This window comes from Rattus norvegicus, chromosome 19 (genome assembly GCF_021556685.1).
Source record: "Rattus norvegicus strain SHRSP/BbbUtx chromosome 19, alternate assembly SHRSP_T2T, whole genome shotgun sequence".
Classification (NCBI taxonomy): Eukaryota; Metazoa; Chordata; class Mammalia; order Rodentia; family Muridae; genus Rattus; species Rattus norvegicus.
Genome location: NC_141552.1, coordinates 39,642,023 through 39,657,187, shown reverse-complemented (window position 1 = coordinate 39,657,187; position 15,165 = coordinate 39,642,023). Strand labels below are relative to the sequence as shown.

The window sequence follows — 15,165 nt, the reverse complement described above, 5'->3', positions numbered from 1 at the left end:
AGTCAAGCGCTCTACCACTGAGCTAAATCCCCAACCCCCGCCATGACTGTTGAAAATGCAGAGAGTAGGGCTGGGGATTTAGCTCAGTGGTAGAGCGCTTACCTAGGAAGCGCAAGGCCCTGGGTTCGGTCCCCAGCTCCGGAAAAAAAAGAACCAAAAAAAGAAAAAAAAAAAAAAAAAGAAAATGCAGAGAGTAACTGATCCTGGGGTGCCCAGACCCAGTGGAGACATCTAAAACACAACCCCTTTGTCTCAGTTAGGGTTTCTATCGCTGTGAAGAGACACCAATGATGGGGGTTGGGGATTTAGCTCAGTGGTAGAGTGCTTGCCTAGCAAGCACAAGGCCCTGGGTTCGGTCCCCAACTCCAAAAAAAAAAAAAAAAAAAAAAAGAGACACACAATGACTATAGCCTTGTTAAAAGCAAGCCTTGACTTTTCCTTCTTATAAAGGGAAACATTTCACTGGGGCTGGCTTACAGTGTCAGAGATTTAGTCCATGGTCATCATGGTGGGAGGCATGGCCATGGGCAGGCACACATGGTGCTGGAGTTGCTGAGTTCTACATCAGGATCCGCAGAAAGAGACTGTGAGCCATACTGGGTGTAGATTGAGCAGTATAACCTCAAAGCCTGCCCACACAGTGACACACTTTCTCCAACAAGGACACACCTCCTAGTAGTACAACTCCTTATGGGCCAAGCATTCAAACACATGAGTCTATGGGGCCATGCCTACGAAAACCACCACACCCCACATCGACAAAGAGAGGCTGAAAAGTTTGTAAGGGTCAGAGGGGCAGGAAGTCTGCTGTGTGGTTCTGTGTCCTGGGAAATGACAGGGAAGCCCCACCTGTAGTACCTCAATAAGATGGCTGATTAACTAAGATCTGAGTAATGAGATCACCAAAAGACGCAGTAATGTGGAAGAAGGAAATCTCACAGGGCCCCACTTTAGACAGAACTACAGGAAACTAAAAACTGCAGAGAGAGGGAGAATTGGTCTTCCCCAGGGATGAGCCCCCTAATTGATTATCCACTACTAAATGCTCACATATGCTGAAATCATATGTGTATAGATGGTCTCAGCCGTTTCTTCTTTTGAAAACACCACAGCAGGAGGCCCAGGATCAGCAGGTGACAGCTCCCACAGAAGATTCAGCAGCCATTTTAGGGGCCAAGGTAATGAGTGGTTGAAGATGTGGCTGTGGTCAAAGCCACTGGGCTTGTGGACATAAAGCCAAAGACAAGGAGTGGATCCCTGTCACCAAGCTGGGCTGCCTGGACATGATCAAGTCCTTGGAGGAGATCTACCTGTTCTCCCTGCCCATTATGGAATCTGATATTATTGACTTTTTCCTGGATTCATCTAAAGGATGAGGTTCTGAAGGTCCTGCCAGTGCAGCTGGACAAAGGACCAGATTCAAGACTTTTATCAATATTGGGGACTACAGTGGTCACGTTGGCCTTGATGTTAAGTGCCCCAAGCAGGAAGCCACTGCCATCCGAAGGGCCATCATCTGGGCCAAGCTTTCCATGGTCCCTGTGCAGGCAGGCTACTGAGGGAACAAGACTGGCAAGTCCCACACTGTGCCATGCAAGGTGACAGGCCACTGTGGCTCTGTGCTGGTGCATCTCATCCCTGCACCCAGAGGCACTGGCATTGTCTCTGCTCCTATGCCCAAGAAGCTGATGCTGCTGGCCGGTATAGATGACTGCTACACTTCAGCCAGAGGCTACACTGCCAACCTGAGCAACTTGGCCGAGGCCAGCATTGGTGCCACCTCCAAGACCTACAGCTACCTGACCCCTGACCTCTGGAAAGAGATTGTTCAGGTCTCCTTATCAGGAATTCACTGACCATCTTGTGAAAACCCACACTAGCCTGCTCAGAGGAGCAGGGTTTGACTGTGGCTACCATATAAGGGTTTTTATACACGAAAAATAAATGAATTAAGTCTGGTTTTAAAAAAAAAATGGCGGAACTGCCTTGAATCCCAGCATTCTGGAAGCAGAGGCAGGCAGATCTCTAAGTTCAAGACCATCCTTGTCTACAGAGCAAGATCCAGGACAACCAGGGCTACATAGAGAAGCCCTGCCTAACACCCCCAACCCCAAAATAAACAACTCAGCTGGTTATAACAATAAAGGAAAAGAGACCATGAACTTGAGAAGTCGTGGTAGAGGGCTATGCCAGGTACTAGAATGGGGGAGCAGTTAGATGGAAAATGAGGTAATACTTTTAGATTTTACATTGTGTCTCCAAATGCTTTAGCTGTATACGTGTATGTGTACCACATATGAACCTGTTGGGTCCTTGAAACTGGTTATTAGTGATTATAAGCTACCATGTGGGTACTGGGAATCAAATCTGGTTCCTCTGAAAGAAGTGCTCTTAACAACTGAGTCCTCTCTCCAGCCCCTTCAATGATTTCAAAAAGAAAAAAAGAATTGGTAGACAGCTCCTGAAGAACATCACTGAGTCTGACCTTACACACACACACACACACACGCGCGCGCGCGCACACAGATCCCCGGTCACTTTGGGTTTGATTTTCTGTACCACAAGCTTGAAGCAGAGGCATCTCAGTAGAGGGCGCAGACAGAAACCAGACCACTCTCCATTCCTCCTGTTTCCTGTTGACAGATCCTGCAGGTAAAGACGTCCTTAAGGGTGGTTCCTGATGACAGGGAGCAGGGCAGGGCCAAGATGTGTCAGTGTTTATGAGCCATCAACAAGGATCACTGAGAACTGACTGAATCCTCCTTGAGAACAGTGTGTGCTTTAACCACTGAACCACTTCTCTGGTCCCTAGTTCGGGCTTTTTGAGGGAGAAGCTCCAAGTGAGGTCTGGGTAATCTTTGAATGGTCCTCCAGCCTCAGTCTCTTAAGTTGCTCCATTGGCGGGGGTGAGGCCCTGTGCCTGGCTTCCTGCTTTAGATGAGTGTTGCTGGTGTTGGGAATCCCTTGTCTGCCTCACCTGGCTTCCAGTAAGCAGGCCATTCACAGACAATAGACCCAGCCCTCAATGGAGACTGGTTGCTTTGTTCAACCTCTCACTGTGCTGCAGCCTTGTCAGGGCTCGTCTGTAGAAACAGCTTCCAACTGCGTCTCCACATACCTAACCCAGTGACTGACTCATTGTTGATGGCAGTGGGGTGTACTCATTATGACTTGAATGTTTGAGTCTAAGCAGCCGAGATGAAGGCTCACCAAGTTTTGGGAGAACCCCCAGTCATTTGGATGGCTAAGATCTGACTTCTATAGAACATACCTCAGAGAGCCACGGGCATTCCCCACACAGTGTAAGGTAGTTAGTGATCTTCCTTGAAACAATCCTGGCTCAGAGCTGTCTGAGGGAAGTTGTGGAGCCAGGCTTAGACATGCTAGAGCTGCTTAGCCACTTTCTGCTGAGTCAAGCTCTCTGCTAGATTCTCTAGCCCCACCCATCCCACAGACCTGGAATTCCAAGTAGTCCTAAAATGGAAACAGGAAGGTCATAAACTCAAGGCCAGTGTGAACTTTGTAGACATATATTATCAAGAAGAGAAGAGAAGAGGAGAGGAGAGGAGAGGAGAGGAGAGGAGAGGAGAGGAGAGGAGAGGAGAGGAGAGGAGAGGAAGAGGAGAGGAAGAGGAGGGAGAAGAGGAGGAGGGAGGAGGAGGAAGAAGAGGAGGAGGGAGGAGGAGGAGGAGAAAGAAGGAAGGAGGGGTTGGGGATTTGGCTCAGTGGTAGAGCGCTTGCCTAGCAACCGCAAGGCCCTGGGTTCGGTCCCCAGCTCCAGAAAAAAAAAAAAAAAAAAAAAAAAGAAGGGAGGGAGGGAGTGGTGGTCAGGCCTTTAATCCCTGCACTTGGGAGGTTGAGACAGGTCTACAGAGTGAATTCCAGGGCAAACAGGCTACACAGAGAAACCCTGTCTGAAAAACAAAACCAAAAGAAACAAAAAACTAAAACTAAAAAAAAATCATTAAAAATAAGAGCATTCCTTTCATCCCCCAAACCCCCGTGCCCCGTTTGTGGCAGTTTCCCAGTCCCTGCAGCTGCTGATGTGCTCACATACCTTCGTGTTTTCTAGAAGGTCACAGAAAATAGAACCACACAGCCTTTTGAGCCTGCCTTCTTTCACTGACATAATGCATTTTGAAGTACATTGGCATTGTATCCTGTATTCATGGCTCTTTTTTTTTTTTTAATGGTTTAAAAATATTCCATTGTGTGGATGGATCACAACTTGTATACCCACTCAACTGCTGAAGGACATTCCAGTTTCAGTAGCTGTTGGTAATTCTTCATAAAGTCTCAGTAAAAATAAAATCCTGTATTACATAAACATGTTTATTTAACTTTTTAAATTATACTTACTTTGTGTGTGTGTGGGAGCGGCGCTCATGCCACATGGCTAAAAGACAAACTGCTGTGTGTGGGTGACAAGGATGGAACCCAGGTCCTCAGGTTTGGAGGTGAGAGTCCTTACATGCTGAGCTCTCCCATCAGCCCTTGAGCACAGGACATGTTTTGTTTTCTGTTTCCCTTTTGCTCTGTGTGTGTGTGTGTGTGTGTGTGTGTGTGTGTGTGTGTGTGTGTCACAGTGTTTTGTTGTGAATCCCAGGCTACCCTGAAATTAGAGATCCTCCTGCCTCAGCCTTTTTAGCTCTACAGTAGAAGCTACATGCCACCATCCCAATTGAAACATGAGTTTGTATTGCACATAGGCTTTCCCTGGGAATGGCAGTAGTGGCTGAAGGGCTGCCATGTTTTTTGATGATCTTTGATGGATAGATAGGAGACAAGAGGGCAAGAGCAAAATTCTTTAAGGCTTTAACAACATTTGGGCCACATCACAAACCAGGTGAGCACTCTCAGTAAGGGCTCAATACGCAAACTCTTCGATGCTTTACTCTCTGTAAGGCCTGGGTAAAATAGGAGTGTCCAACTTCTCAGAGCCTTAGCTTTAAAATAGGAGTGTCCAACAGTAATTGTGTTGTGACGATTCGATAAGTTAGTGGAGCCTGGGGGTGTGGCTCAGCAGTACAGCCTAACAGGTGCTGGCCATGGACTATGATTCTGCCTTATCTGAGGCAGCTCATCTGTAGAACCGGCAGGACTTGAACTCAGATCCATCTGCTTCTGCGCACTCCTGTGCCCCCAGGGCTGGGATATAGGTGTGCACTACCACCCAGCTTCAAAGTTCTTTGTTTAGTTCCTTCTTGTTTTGTGACAGTGTCTCACTATATAAAGCTGTCCTGGAACATAGAGCTCCACCCACCTCTGCCTCCAAAGGGCGTGTGCCACCACCGCTGGCTCCAGCTTAGTTTTTGAGACAGTCTCCCACTGGGTACACTAATTAGACTGGGCTGGATGTAATAGTATTTGGGGAAGGGTTCGTCACCCCCTCTGCTCCCAAGTAACTGTTTTGTCACCCACTCTACTATTTTAGCTCCTGAAAAATAACACGGAGACCTGATATTTTTATTAACAAGTTGCAAGCACTAAGCTGGGCAGGTTCTGAGCTATTCTGACCCTCTAAGGCTGCCTGTTTCCCAACCACGTGGTCCTTTACCTCCAGTCTGAGTCTTACCCTGGCTAGCTCTGCTCCAAGTGTGTTCTCAAGGTGACCTCTGCTGGTCCCTACAAATGGTCTCTCAGACCTCCCCCCACTTCTCTCTCTGGGAACCCCTGGCTCGGATCAGAAGTCCTACCCTATTCTCTTCTGCCTCACCAGCCAACCCATAACCTTACTGGCTCATCAGCTCTGTTAACCAAGCAGAGGTAAGGGAAAACAACTTTACAGAACTTTGAGACCGGAGACGCCTGACCTTGCATCGTGGGGACTGCAACCAGTTGTCCCGGCTTGGAAATCAGCATCTGAACACACAACCATCCCCCAACTGCCAGCTGTCTGGTCTGCCTACCCAGTGCTGGGATATCAGGTGCCTGCTGAGATGCCTGGTTTTGTTTTTCTGTTTTGTTTTTGTAGATTCTGGTCATCAAACTTGGGTGCTTTCCATACAGAGACCTCACATTGGCCCTACTTCTAAATTTTGAGGCAGGGTCTCAAATTTTACATGGGCTGGCCTTGAATGTGCAGCCCAGGCAGGTCTCAAGCTCCTCGAAACTCTCTCTTGCTTCAGACTCCCAAGTGCCCTGGAACTCTACAGACCACGCTAGCCTCGAACTCATAGATCCACCTGCCTCTGTCTACAAAGTGCTGGGATTAAAGGCAAGCACCACTACGTAGGTTTGCTTTTGAACAACTGATACTTTCTGTTAAGCAGGGTGGCAAGTGCTTGTCAGCTGGACACTAAAGACACTGAGGCAGGAGAATCTGGAGTTCAAGGCCAGCTTGGGCTACATAATGTATCCAAGACCACTGTAGGTTAGAGGGTGAGAATGTGCATTAATAATAATAATAATAGTAATAATAATAATAATAACAACACCATCATGAATAAGCCTCATAAACTTCAGCCTTACTTAAAGAGCTAGAGTTCTCAGCTGTGAGACTGTCCCCAAACAAAGATTTCCCTTGCACAATGTGGGGAACAAGACCCCCAGATGGTAAGAGACCTTAGTAAAACCCAGATAGGCCCACCCATAGGCATGCCTGCACTTCTCCATTAAAACCACACTGTAGGGGTTGGGGATTTAGCTCAGTGGTAGAGCTCTTGCCTAGCAAGCGCAAGGCCCTGCGTTCTGTCCCCAGCTCTGAAAAAAAGAAAAAAAAAAAAAAAACACACTGTAAAGAACTCCCATGCCCTGTGCTCTCCCTTGGGCCCCTCTTCTGTTCATTATATACTTTTGATTTCTATTCACCCATTTTGAAGTCAGGCTGGCCTCACATGGGAGTTCCTCCTATAGCAGCATCCTGGCACGGGGATTACAGGAACAAGTCACTGTGCCAGGATAGGCTCTTCATATCTCGGTATCTTTAAAGACACGTTCTCTCCAAGTGACTGGTTCGGGACACCCTCTCTGATAAGCTAATGGGTTTCCTAGCCCCAAATCCATCTTGGGGGAAGGAGGACTCAACTGGTTCAGCTTTCACAGGGTCAGTACGGTCAGGGAAATCAAAACACACACAGCTATACCATCATGGGATGGCTAAGGTTGTTTTTCTCAGGGGTGCCTAAGGCAAGGGTTATCAGACTCTCATGCTGCAGGGCTGCCAGAAAGTGAGTGTCAACAGTTGTCCACTAAACAAGATGATTAATCATCCCTTTCAAGAACACCTCCTTTGTACCTTGTCTGTCTACGGCACTTTCACAAATGCTGGATAATGTCAACTTAACCATAATACAGCGACCATTCCCATTATACAGATGAGCACACTGAGACCAGAATGGCTACTTTACCAGCACAAAGTCACACAGCCAGAAAGTGCTAGGATTACTGTCAGCCTTTCATGCACTGTCTTCCAGGCAATTCCCTGCAAGAACCACCACTGACTCCTCCAGCTTCCAATATCAGAAGCTCTGTCCTCTTCCTCACTCAGCAGTGTCCTTGACCGTATCATCCCAGGCTTACGAAGCCAAAGCAAAAAACATCTATGTCAAAGTATTTGGAAATATTTACGAAGCACCTAGTGGATCTTAAAAAGATTTCACTCTCTGCAAAGGAAGTGACACCAAGAACGCCAAGAAACCAGCTAATTCCAATAGGAATTAGTAGGAAGTAAAATAACCCAGCCCGACTGGGGCAATCCCAAGGCAGACCAGCCTCACCTCGCTTTACAGTAACGGCCTGTACGGGAAGACAAAGGGTTACGGGCAGAAGAGGGCGGGGTGCGTATTTTTATCCCTGGGTTGAAGCAGGAAGACTTGGAGTTACACATCAGGTAGCTACCATAAGTCACGCATCAGAACCGCCCAGCGGCGATCACCTGGGGAAAGGGTGCGGCCATCCGGGAGGGCCGCCTCTGTAGCCCGCCCCCTCGCGTCATCAGGGAGAGCGGGTCGCGATTGGCTGGATCCGCCGCGAAGGCGGGACCTCGGCAGCCGGCGCGCGCGTCCGAGGAAGGCGTTGACCAGGGGAGAGAGAGAAGGGGCGTGGCCCCGCGCGGAAAGCCGTTGGCCGCCGGGTCCCACCCCAGATGAGCTGCGTCACGCAGCGGGCTGCAGCGATTGGCCGGTGTGGGGCGACGCATCGGGAGGGGCGGAAGGTTCTGGAGGGCTGGCGGGATCTGGAAGCTTCCGCCGGACGGGTATATAGAGTCCGGGACGGGGCAGCAGCGGAGCCGGAGGCGGCGACAGCTGGGCGGCGGTGGCCATGGGCAAGGACTACTACCAGACGCTGGGCCTGGCCCGCGGCGCGTCCGACGACGAGATCAAGCGGGCCTACCGCCGCCAGGCGCTGCGCTACCACCCGGACAAGAACAAGGAGCCCGGCGCCGAGGAGAAGTTCAAGGAGATCGCCGAGGCCTACGACGTGCTCAGCGACCCGCGCAAGCGCGAGATTTTCGACCGCTATGGAGAGGAAGGTACGCGTGCGCGCGGCCCGGGTGACCCGCCGTTTGACAGGCGAGGAAACCGAGGCACTCGGGGCCTCTCTGAGGCTTCGGCGGGGGACAGATGGTCCGGGGATCCCGCGGCGGCGCTGCCTCCTCCACCTTCTCTCTAATCGGCGGCCTCAGACGGGAGGAGGAGCTCTGGGTGCGCCGCTAGCACAGAAGCTTCTAGCACGTCTGCCGCAGCCCCTCCCGGCCGGCCGCCTGCACAGCGCCGGAATGCTGCAGACGGGGGCGGGGGGCGGCGGTCGCGATGGGAATGAAAATTGCCCAAGTGTCGATTCCCTTTCCCAGCCGCAAGCTCGGTGCTTACCCAAAGTTGAACCTTTCTGGTACTAGTGCGTAGGAACTTCTTTGTAAGGTGTTACAGCATAGCTGGGAGGATGGAGCAGTCACGTCAACCTGGTGGCACCAACATCTAGAGACCTTTCTACTGAATTGTTGTCACGAAGTTAAACGGGGTGGTTTGTTTCCTGCTCCTGTTGCCATTGGGAGTTAAAGACTTGAGATTCGTCCTTGACTTAAGTGGAAAAGCTTTTAAAAATATACACGTAACTCCTTCCCCTCACCCCCTCCCACACACACACTATAGTTTCTGCTGCTTTTTTACTAAGACCAAAACTTGTTGAGAGCAGTGTACTGGGGCTCACACCTCCACTTGGGAGGCTGAATTAGGAACGTTGTGAATTTGCTGCAAATCTGAGCTACAGGGTAAGCTGTTTCCAAAGGAAGCAGACGTTGTGACAATCCCCCCCACCCCGGGGGTGTCTGAGTCAGAAAGATTGCCTTGAGGCTAATCTAGACTACACAGCAAGTTCTTGTGCTACTTAGAATTGACAGTAATACATGCAAGGGAACAAGATGTTACCATTTACTTGAGACAGGACCTCACTGTTGCTGGAACTTTTATTTTTTAATTTATTTGAGTGTGTACCTCCGTGCATCATCACACGCTTCTAGAGAAGGCATTGAAGTTCCCGGAACTAGAGTTAGACCATGGTCTGCTGCTTTGTGGGTGTTGGAAATTGAACATAGTTCCTTTGCAAGTGCTCTGAGCCATTTCTCCAGCATCTCATGTTAGAGCTCTGGCTTTCTGGAACTTGCAGAGATCAGTCTGCTCCTGTCTTGAGAGCTAGGGTTCCAAGATCTTTGTTTCAAGGGCTTTGTGTTTTATCTGTGTGTAGAAGTGTTGGGATGAAGGGTCCTGACTCTCCTGCAGTAACCCTGAGTTGCCGTTTTGTTTTCCAGGCCTGAAGGGTGGTGGCCCCAGTGGCGGGAGCAGTGGTGGTGCTAATGGTACCTCTTTCAGCTACACATTCCATGGAGACCCTCATGCTATGTTTGCTGAGTTCTTCGGTGGCAGGAATCCCTTTGATACCTTTTTTGGGCAGCGCAACGGGGAAGAAGGCATGGACATCGATGACCCGTTCTCTAGCTTTCCGATGGGTATGGGCGGCTTCACCAATATGAACTTTGGACGTTCCCGCCCTACTCAAGAGCCCACCCGGAAGAAGCAAGATCCCCCAGTCACCCACGACCTTCGGGTCTCCCTTGAAGAGATCTACAGCGGCTGTACCAAGAAGATGAAAATCTCCCACAAGCGGCTGAACCCTGATGGAAAGAGCATTCGAAATGAAGATAAGATCCTGACCATCGAAGTGAAGAGGGGCTGGAAAGAAGGGACCAAAATCACCTTTCCCAAGGAAGGGGACCAGACCTCGAACAACATTCCAGCTGACATCGTCTTTGTTTTAAAGGACAAGCCACACAATATCTTCAAGAGAGATGGTTCTGATGTCATTTATCCAGCCAGGATTAGCCTTCGGGAGGTAAGGTGCTGGGTGTGGGGAGGAGGAATCATGAAGAGAGATGGGTACTGAGGATAACAGGCTGTGGGGGTGGCACTCTGTTTCTGACAGCATGGGGAGCTTTGTAGTGGGGTCTCGGAAGGCCTGGTCTGGTGGACCTGACCCTTCTCTGGATGGTTCTGGTCTGGAGGGGTCAAGCTTCCTAAGCCAGCTGCTACCTGACACTGTCTTTTTGCTTCCCTAGGCTCTCTGTGGTTGCACTGTGAATGTTCCTACTCTGGACGGCAGGACCATTCCTGTTGTATTCAAAGATGTCATCAGGCCTGGCATGCGGAGGAAAGTTCCTGGAGAAGGCCTCCCCCTCCCCAAAACACCTGAGAAACGTGGAGACCTTGTTATCGAATTTGAAGTCATCTTCCCTGATAGGATCCCCATCTCATCCAGAACCATCCTGGAGCAGGTTCTTCCCATATAGCTGCCTGCATTCCTCAAGGACTGAGCCAGGGACCTTTCCAGAGCTGCAGATTTCCAGACCGTTCCACTGGTTGCATACTGCGGGAGGGCCCAGGGAGGGCTTTTGCTCTGCCGAATGTTTTCCACAGAATATATTACAATCTTTCAAAGTCGCGCACTAGACTACAGTGGTTTTTCGAGCGATAGGCAGGCGGTGGGAACAGCAGCCCTCCTGGAATGGACCCACCCTTTGCACCCCAGCTCCTGCCCGAGGGTGTGAGGCAGGCCTGCAACTGGACTCTTCCCCTCTGCTGTCCTTAGGTTCTGGCTGTCACGTGACAGTGGCCCACCATCTCGGTTGCCAGACCCTGTGCACTAATCAGTCTCCACTGTGTGAGAGGTTCTTGTTTTATTCTGTATTTGTCCCCTGCCTTGTCCTCCTCCCCAGAAGAATCCTGTCTTGTCTTGGCCATCTCAAATTGAGACCAATTCTTTAGAACTGCCAGGCCAGCATCACAAGCAATACCTGGTTGCAGGACCACAGGGCCAGCCTCCTTCCAGGTTCTGGGGCCTGGACAGCCAGGAGATCCCCTGGACCTCTGGCTCTCTTGAAATCAGATGGCTGCCTTACAGTCACAGTACTTGCTGGTCCAGAGGTAGCCCTTGGCCACACCTGGCACTTCTCAGAGGTGCAGGTGACTTTTTTGTGTGTGTGTATGTGTGTGTGTAATGGACTCAACTTTCTCAAAAGGATACAGTCCTTTTGAATTTTGCACAGCCCTAGATATAATCCCTTTTGATAAAAGGGCCTTTGCTTCTGATGAAAGGAGCACCGTGGAACGTATGTAAATATGTTTTTATAATTCCATGCAAAGCTGGTGTGCACTTGGATGAAAGCAGTCCCTGTCAACTACTGCCTGTCCAGGGCTGTGATGAGTCAGACCTGGGGAGGGAATGGATCTGTTCTTTGGAGCTAGCCTGGTGCTCTGACCATTCGACTCATTGTAAGTTGCCACTACCAACACAAGACCAAAGTGTGTGACTTGTCATTATGCAGTGTGACAGCATTAAAGACTGATGCTAAACCTCAGGGGAGCAGTCCTTCGACTCTGTTTGAGGGCTTTGCTGGTGGGGAGGGGCGGCATGGTTACTGTTCTCATTCTCAAAAGCTGTTTCCCTCCCTGGGACACTGGTTTCCAGTTCTGAACCCCAGCATCACTGTGCTGAAGGATGGGGTAGGATCCTACCCTGAGTGCCTTTTCTACCTTGCAAGGCTCCTGGCTACTCTGGGGACCTAGTAACTACCAGGGCTGAGGATTACAGTGCCATCTGCCTGGATTCTCCCTTCCCACTTGGTAAGGCAGGCTAGACTAGAGCCAGGATGCACCTGCCTAGAGCTGGCCACCCTGGGAAGAAAGAACCCTCTTCCTGTCCCAACTTCATGGGGGTGTCTGGGAACTTCTTTGAAGAGGTAGGTTGATTATAAAGAATGGTTTTGTTTCTGTGTTTTGGTGGTGCTGGTCATGGAGCCCAGGGTTTTTTCCTCTAGCTGACATCCATGCTAGAGTCTGCTCAACCGTAAAACCTGTTTTAAGAAATTATAACAGAATAGAAAGTTAATCCCACAGCCAGATATGACATACATAGTTGAAGGGCAGCTTGACTTGGAAATGTGTCTAAGCTATGAGAGTATTGGTCCAGCCTATGTAGGTCTGCCTGAGCTGCTTTTCCTTACCACCAAAGACAACTCTGGAATGTTGTTTTATAAAGTTAGAATAGCTCCTCCAGGCTCCCTAGCACACCAGGTGTTCAACTACCACACATGCTGTGGCTGCAGACTGACCTCCAAGATACGCACTCCTAGAGAAATGACTTGGTATGTGATTAGCTTCACAAGGACACAGCATGTCCTTGTGAACTTTGACTAGGGACAAAACAATGTCCACAATTAGTTCTAGAAACCCACAAGTAGCATGGGCAGCAACCTCAGGAGTAGATCTTTGGGAAGCATACTGTTCTTCAGGGCCAGGGCACATGAATCAGTGCAAAACACTGGTTTGGGTGTGTGAGGCCCAGGGCACCTGATAACCTTAGCATGGCCTGAGATGGGAAGCAGGGCCTGCCCCAAGCCTGAGGTTCCCTCCCTATTGCAGCGTGGTGCTGAAGAAACAGAAGTCTGTTTTTTGTGCAGTCTAGAGAATGCCCGTGGGGCTCAGTCCACTGCACTTGATCTTGTGTAAGAACCAGGTTCAGTTCTCATCCCCACGTGGGGAGTTTGCCTCCATCTACACCCAGTTCCAGGAGGTCTGACCCCTGACCTGAGGAGTCAAGCATGCATGTGATGCGGGCAAAACACTCATAAATACATCAGAAACCTTAGGAAGAGTGTGCCTGTGCTTATATAAAATACTCGTATAAATACATATAAAACACTCATAAATAAATCAGAAACCTTAGAAAGAGTGTGCCTCTGCTTATATAAGCCCAACTTCTAAGTTTTCAGTTTCACTTCTTGGCTTCAATTAGCACAATTTGAAACTAGGAAGAAAGGCTCAGAGTGAAGCTCAGTGCCCTCCCCAAATGTTTTCTGAGGGCTTCTGCTGAGACACGGTACAGAATGGTTCTGACTACGCATTCCTTCCCGCACCCAGGGCAATAGAGCCTCTCCGTTTCTCATACTCCATATTCCAGTTCCTGGGTTTCTGTGCTACTGGCTCTAACTGGATAGTGGAGCTGTAAAACTCCAGTTGATGAGCGACAGCTTCTGTCTCCAGTTTGAATGTCTGCTTCCAGGTTTGAATCCTAGCTTCACCTTTGAGCTGTATGAACTTGGACACGCCAGTGCTCTGACTGAAGTGAGTGCAGTACAGACCCCATTCTGGATGTGAGGTCTTACACCTAACCGTAAGCAATTGCAAGGTCAAAACCAGCCTAGGAAACAGACACTGTGTCAGGAAGCTAAACCCCGTGTGGTACATGCCTTTAATCCTGGTACTTAGGAGTTCCAGGACAGCCAAGGCTACATATCAAGATCCTTTTCAGAAAAAAAGTCATGAATTTTTTGTAGAAAACCAAAGTTTGGTACCCAGAACCCATGTCAATGGCTTGGAGGGATCCAAGGTCCTTTTTCTTTTTTCTTTTTTAAGATTTATTTATTATATATAAGTACACTGTAGCTGTCTTCAGACACACCAGAAGAGGGCATCAGATCCCATTACAGATGGTTGTGGGCCACCATGTGGTTGCTGTGAATTGAACTCAGGACCTCCGGAAGAGCAGCCAGTGCTCTTAACCCCTGAGCCATCTCTCCAGCCCCAAGGCCCTTTTTCTGGCCTCTGAGGACACCTAGACTCAACGTGCACATAGGCACACATGCCCAACATAGTCAAAACTCTTTTTAAAAGGAGCCAGGCGGTGTTGGGGATTTAGCTCAGTGGTAGAGCGCTTGCCTAGGAAGCGCAAGGTCCTGGGTTCGGTCCCCAGCTCCGAAAAAAAGAACCAAAAAAAAAAAAAAAAAAAGGAGCCAGGCTTAGTGGCACACAGCTTTGACCTCAGTACTTGGCAGAGCCAGGTGGATATCTTGACTTTGAGGCCACCAGGACAGTCAGCTACATAGTGAGGCATTTCCCACAAAGGGTGGGGAGGGGTAAAGTGTAGCTTAGTAATAGAGTGCTTGCCTAGCACTACACAAGGACCCGAGTTCCAGTCCTTGTACTACAAAAATGTATAACTACACCTCTTGTAGGTTTGTATAGATTTCCAGATATGTAAATGGCACACACACCATGCAGGTACTGACACAGAACAGTATTGTATGTCAGCTCTACGCACACACCTACCTTCCCAAAGACAGGCAAGTCTATCCTGGATCAGTGCTGATGCCAAGTTCCAGGAACCAAACCCAGGTGGATTGCTGACCTCAGTAGAAATCTGCTAAAGCAGAAGCCAGAGCTAAAGTAGGCCTACTCCTTGTCACCTCTGGCCACCATTGGACAAGCACCAGAAAATAGTAACCAAGGCTGGGCACTCCCAGTTTTGTATCTCTGTTCTCGCGCTCTGACTCTGTGTGTTGTTGGATAAGTGATTCCACCTCTCTGGTCCTCTCAGTAATCTTGGAAGAATGGAGTAAATGACTGAGTATGATGTCAAATCCCAGAAACCCGGCACTCTGGGAGCTGGTCTGCATCCCCAGCTCCAGGTCACCCAGTGCTACATAGTGAGACTTGCAAATGGGCAGGAGATGCTGGAGACAGGCTCGGTGGTTAAGAGAGCACCAGCTGCTTTTCTAGAGGACTCCGGTTTGATTCTCAGCACCCACGTGGGAGCTCCCAACTAGCTGTAACTCTAGTTACAGATCTAATCCATATGATGACCTCTTCTGGCCCCAGTCGGCACCAGGTCTGC

The 15,165-nt window shown here is 49.5% G+C and overlaps 2 protein-coding genes, 1 long non-coding RNA gene and 1 pseudogene across 5 annotated transcripts in view; 3 read left to right on the top strand and 1 right to left on the bottom strand.

Moving 5' to 3' along the window:
* LOC134483333 (uncharacterized) overlaps nucleotides 1–4,221 on the top strand; it is a 35,819-nt gene extending 31,598 nt beyond the window's left edge. Inside the window, exon 4 of one of the 2 annotated variants that reach the window (XR_015644048.1) lies at nucleotides 1,113–4,221. This is a non-coding gene — a long non-coding RNA (uncharacterized LOC134483333). The remainder of the gene's footprint in view (nucleotides 1–1,112) is intronic. The other variant, XR_015644047.1, reaches the window with a different exon arrangement.
* The window catches only part of Tecr (trans-2,3-enoyl-CoA reductase), a 41,466-nt gene extending 33,584 nt beyond the window's left edge, over nucleotides 1–7,882 (bottom strand). The window contains exon 1 of the mRNA NM_001398682.1: nucleotides 7,719–7,882. The gene's annotated coding sequence lies outside the window, so the exon portion shown is untranslated. The remainder of the gene's footprint in view (nucleotides 1–7,718) is intronic.
* On the top strand, nucleotides 1,118–1,958 carry Rps2-ps7 (ribosomal protein S2, pseudogene 7; annotated as a pseudogene).
* Nucleotides 7,883–8,162: 280 nt separating the features above from the next.
* On the top strand, nucleotides 8,163–11,851 carry Dnajb1 (DnaJ heat shock protein family (Hsp40) member B1). 2 transcript variants are annotated; one of them, NM_001395149.1, is made up of 3 exons: nucleotides 8,163–8,473; nucleotides 9,749–10,329; nucleotides 10,553–11,851. In NM_001395149.1, the coding sequence occupies exons 1-3, from the start codon at nucleotides 8,263–8,265 to the stop codon at nucleotides 10,781–10,783; spliced, it is 1,023 nt and encodes a 340-aa protein (NP_001382078.1). In that variant the 5' UTR covers nucleotides 8,163–8,262; the 3' UTR covers nucleotides 10,784–11,851. The 2 variants fall into 2 exon arrangements, with proteins under 2 accessions (NP_001382078.1, XP_087450938.1); XM_087594812.1 differs by having other exon boundaries at nucleotides 8,204–8,645.
* The last annotated feature ends 3,314 nt before the right edge of the window (nucleotides 11,852–15,165 follow it).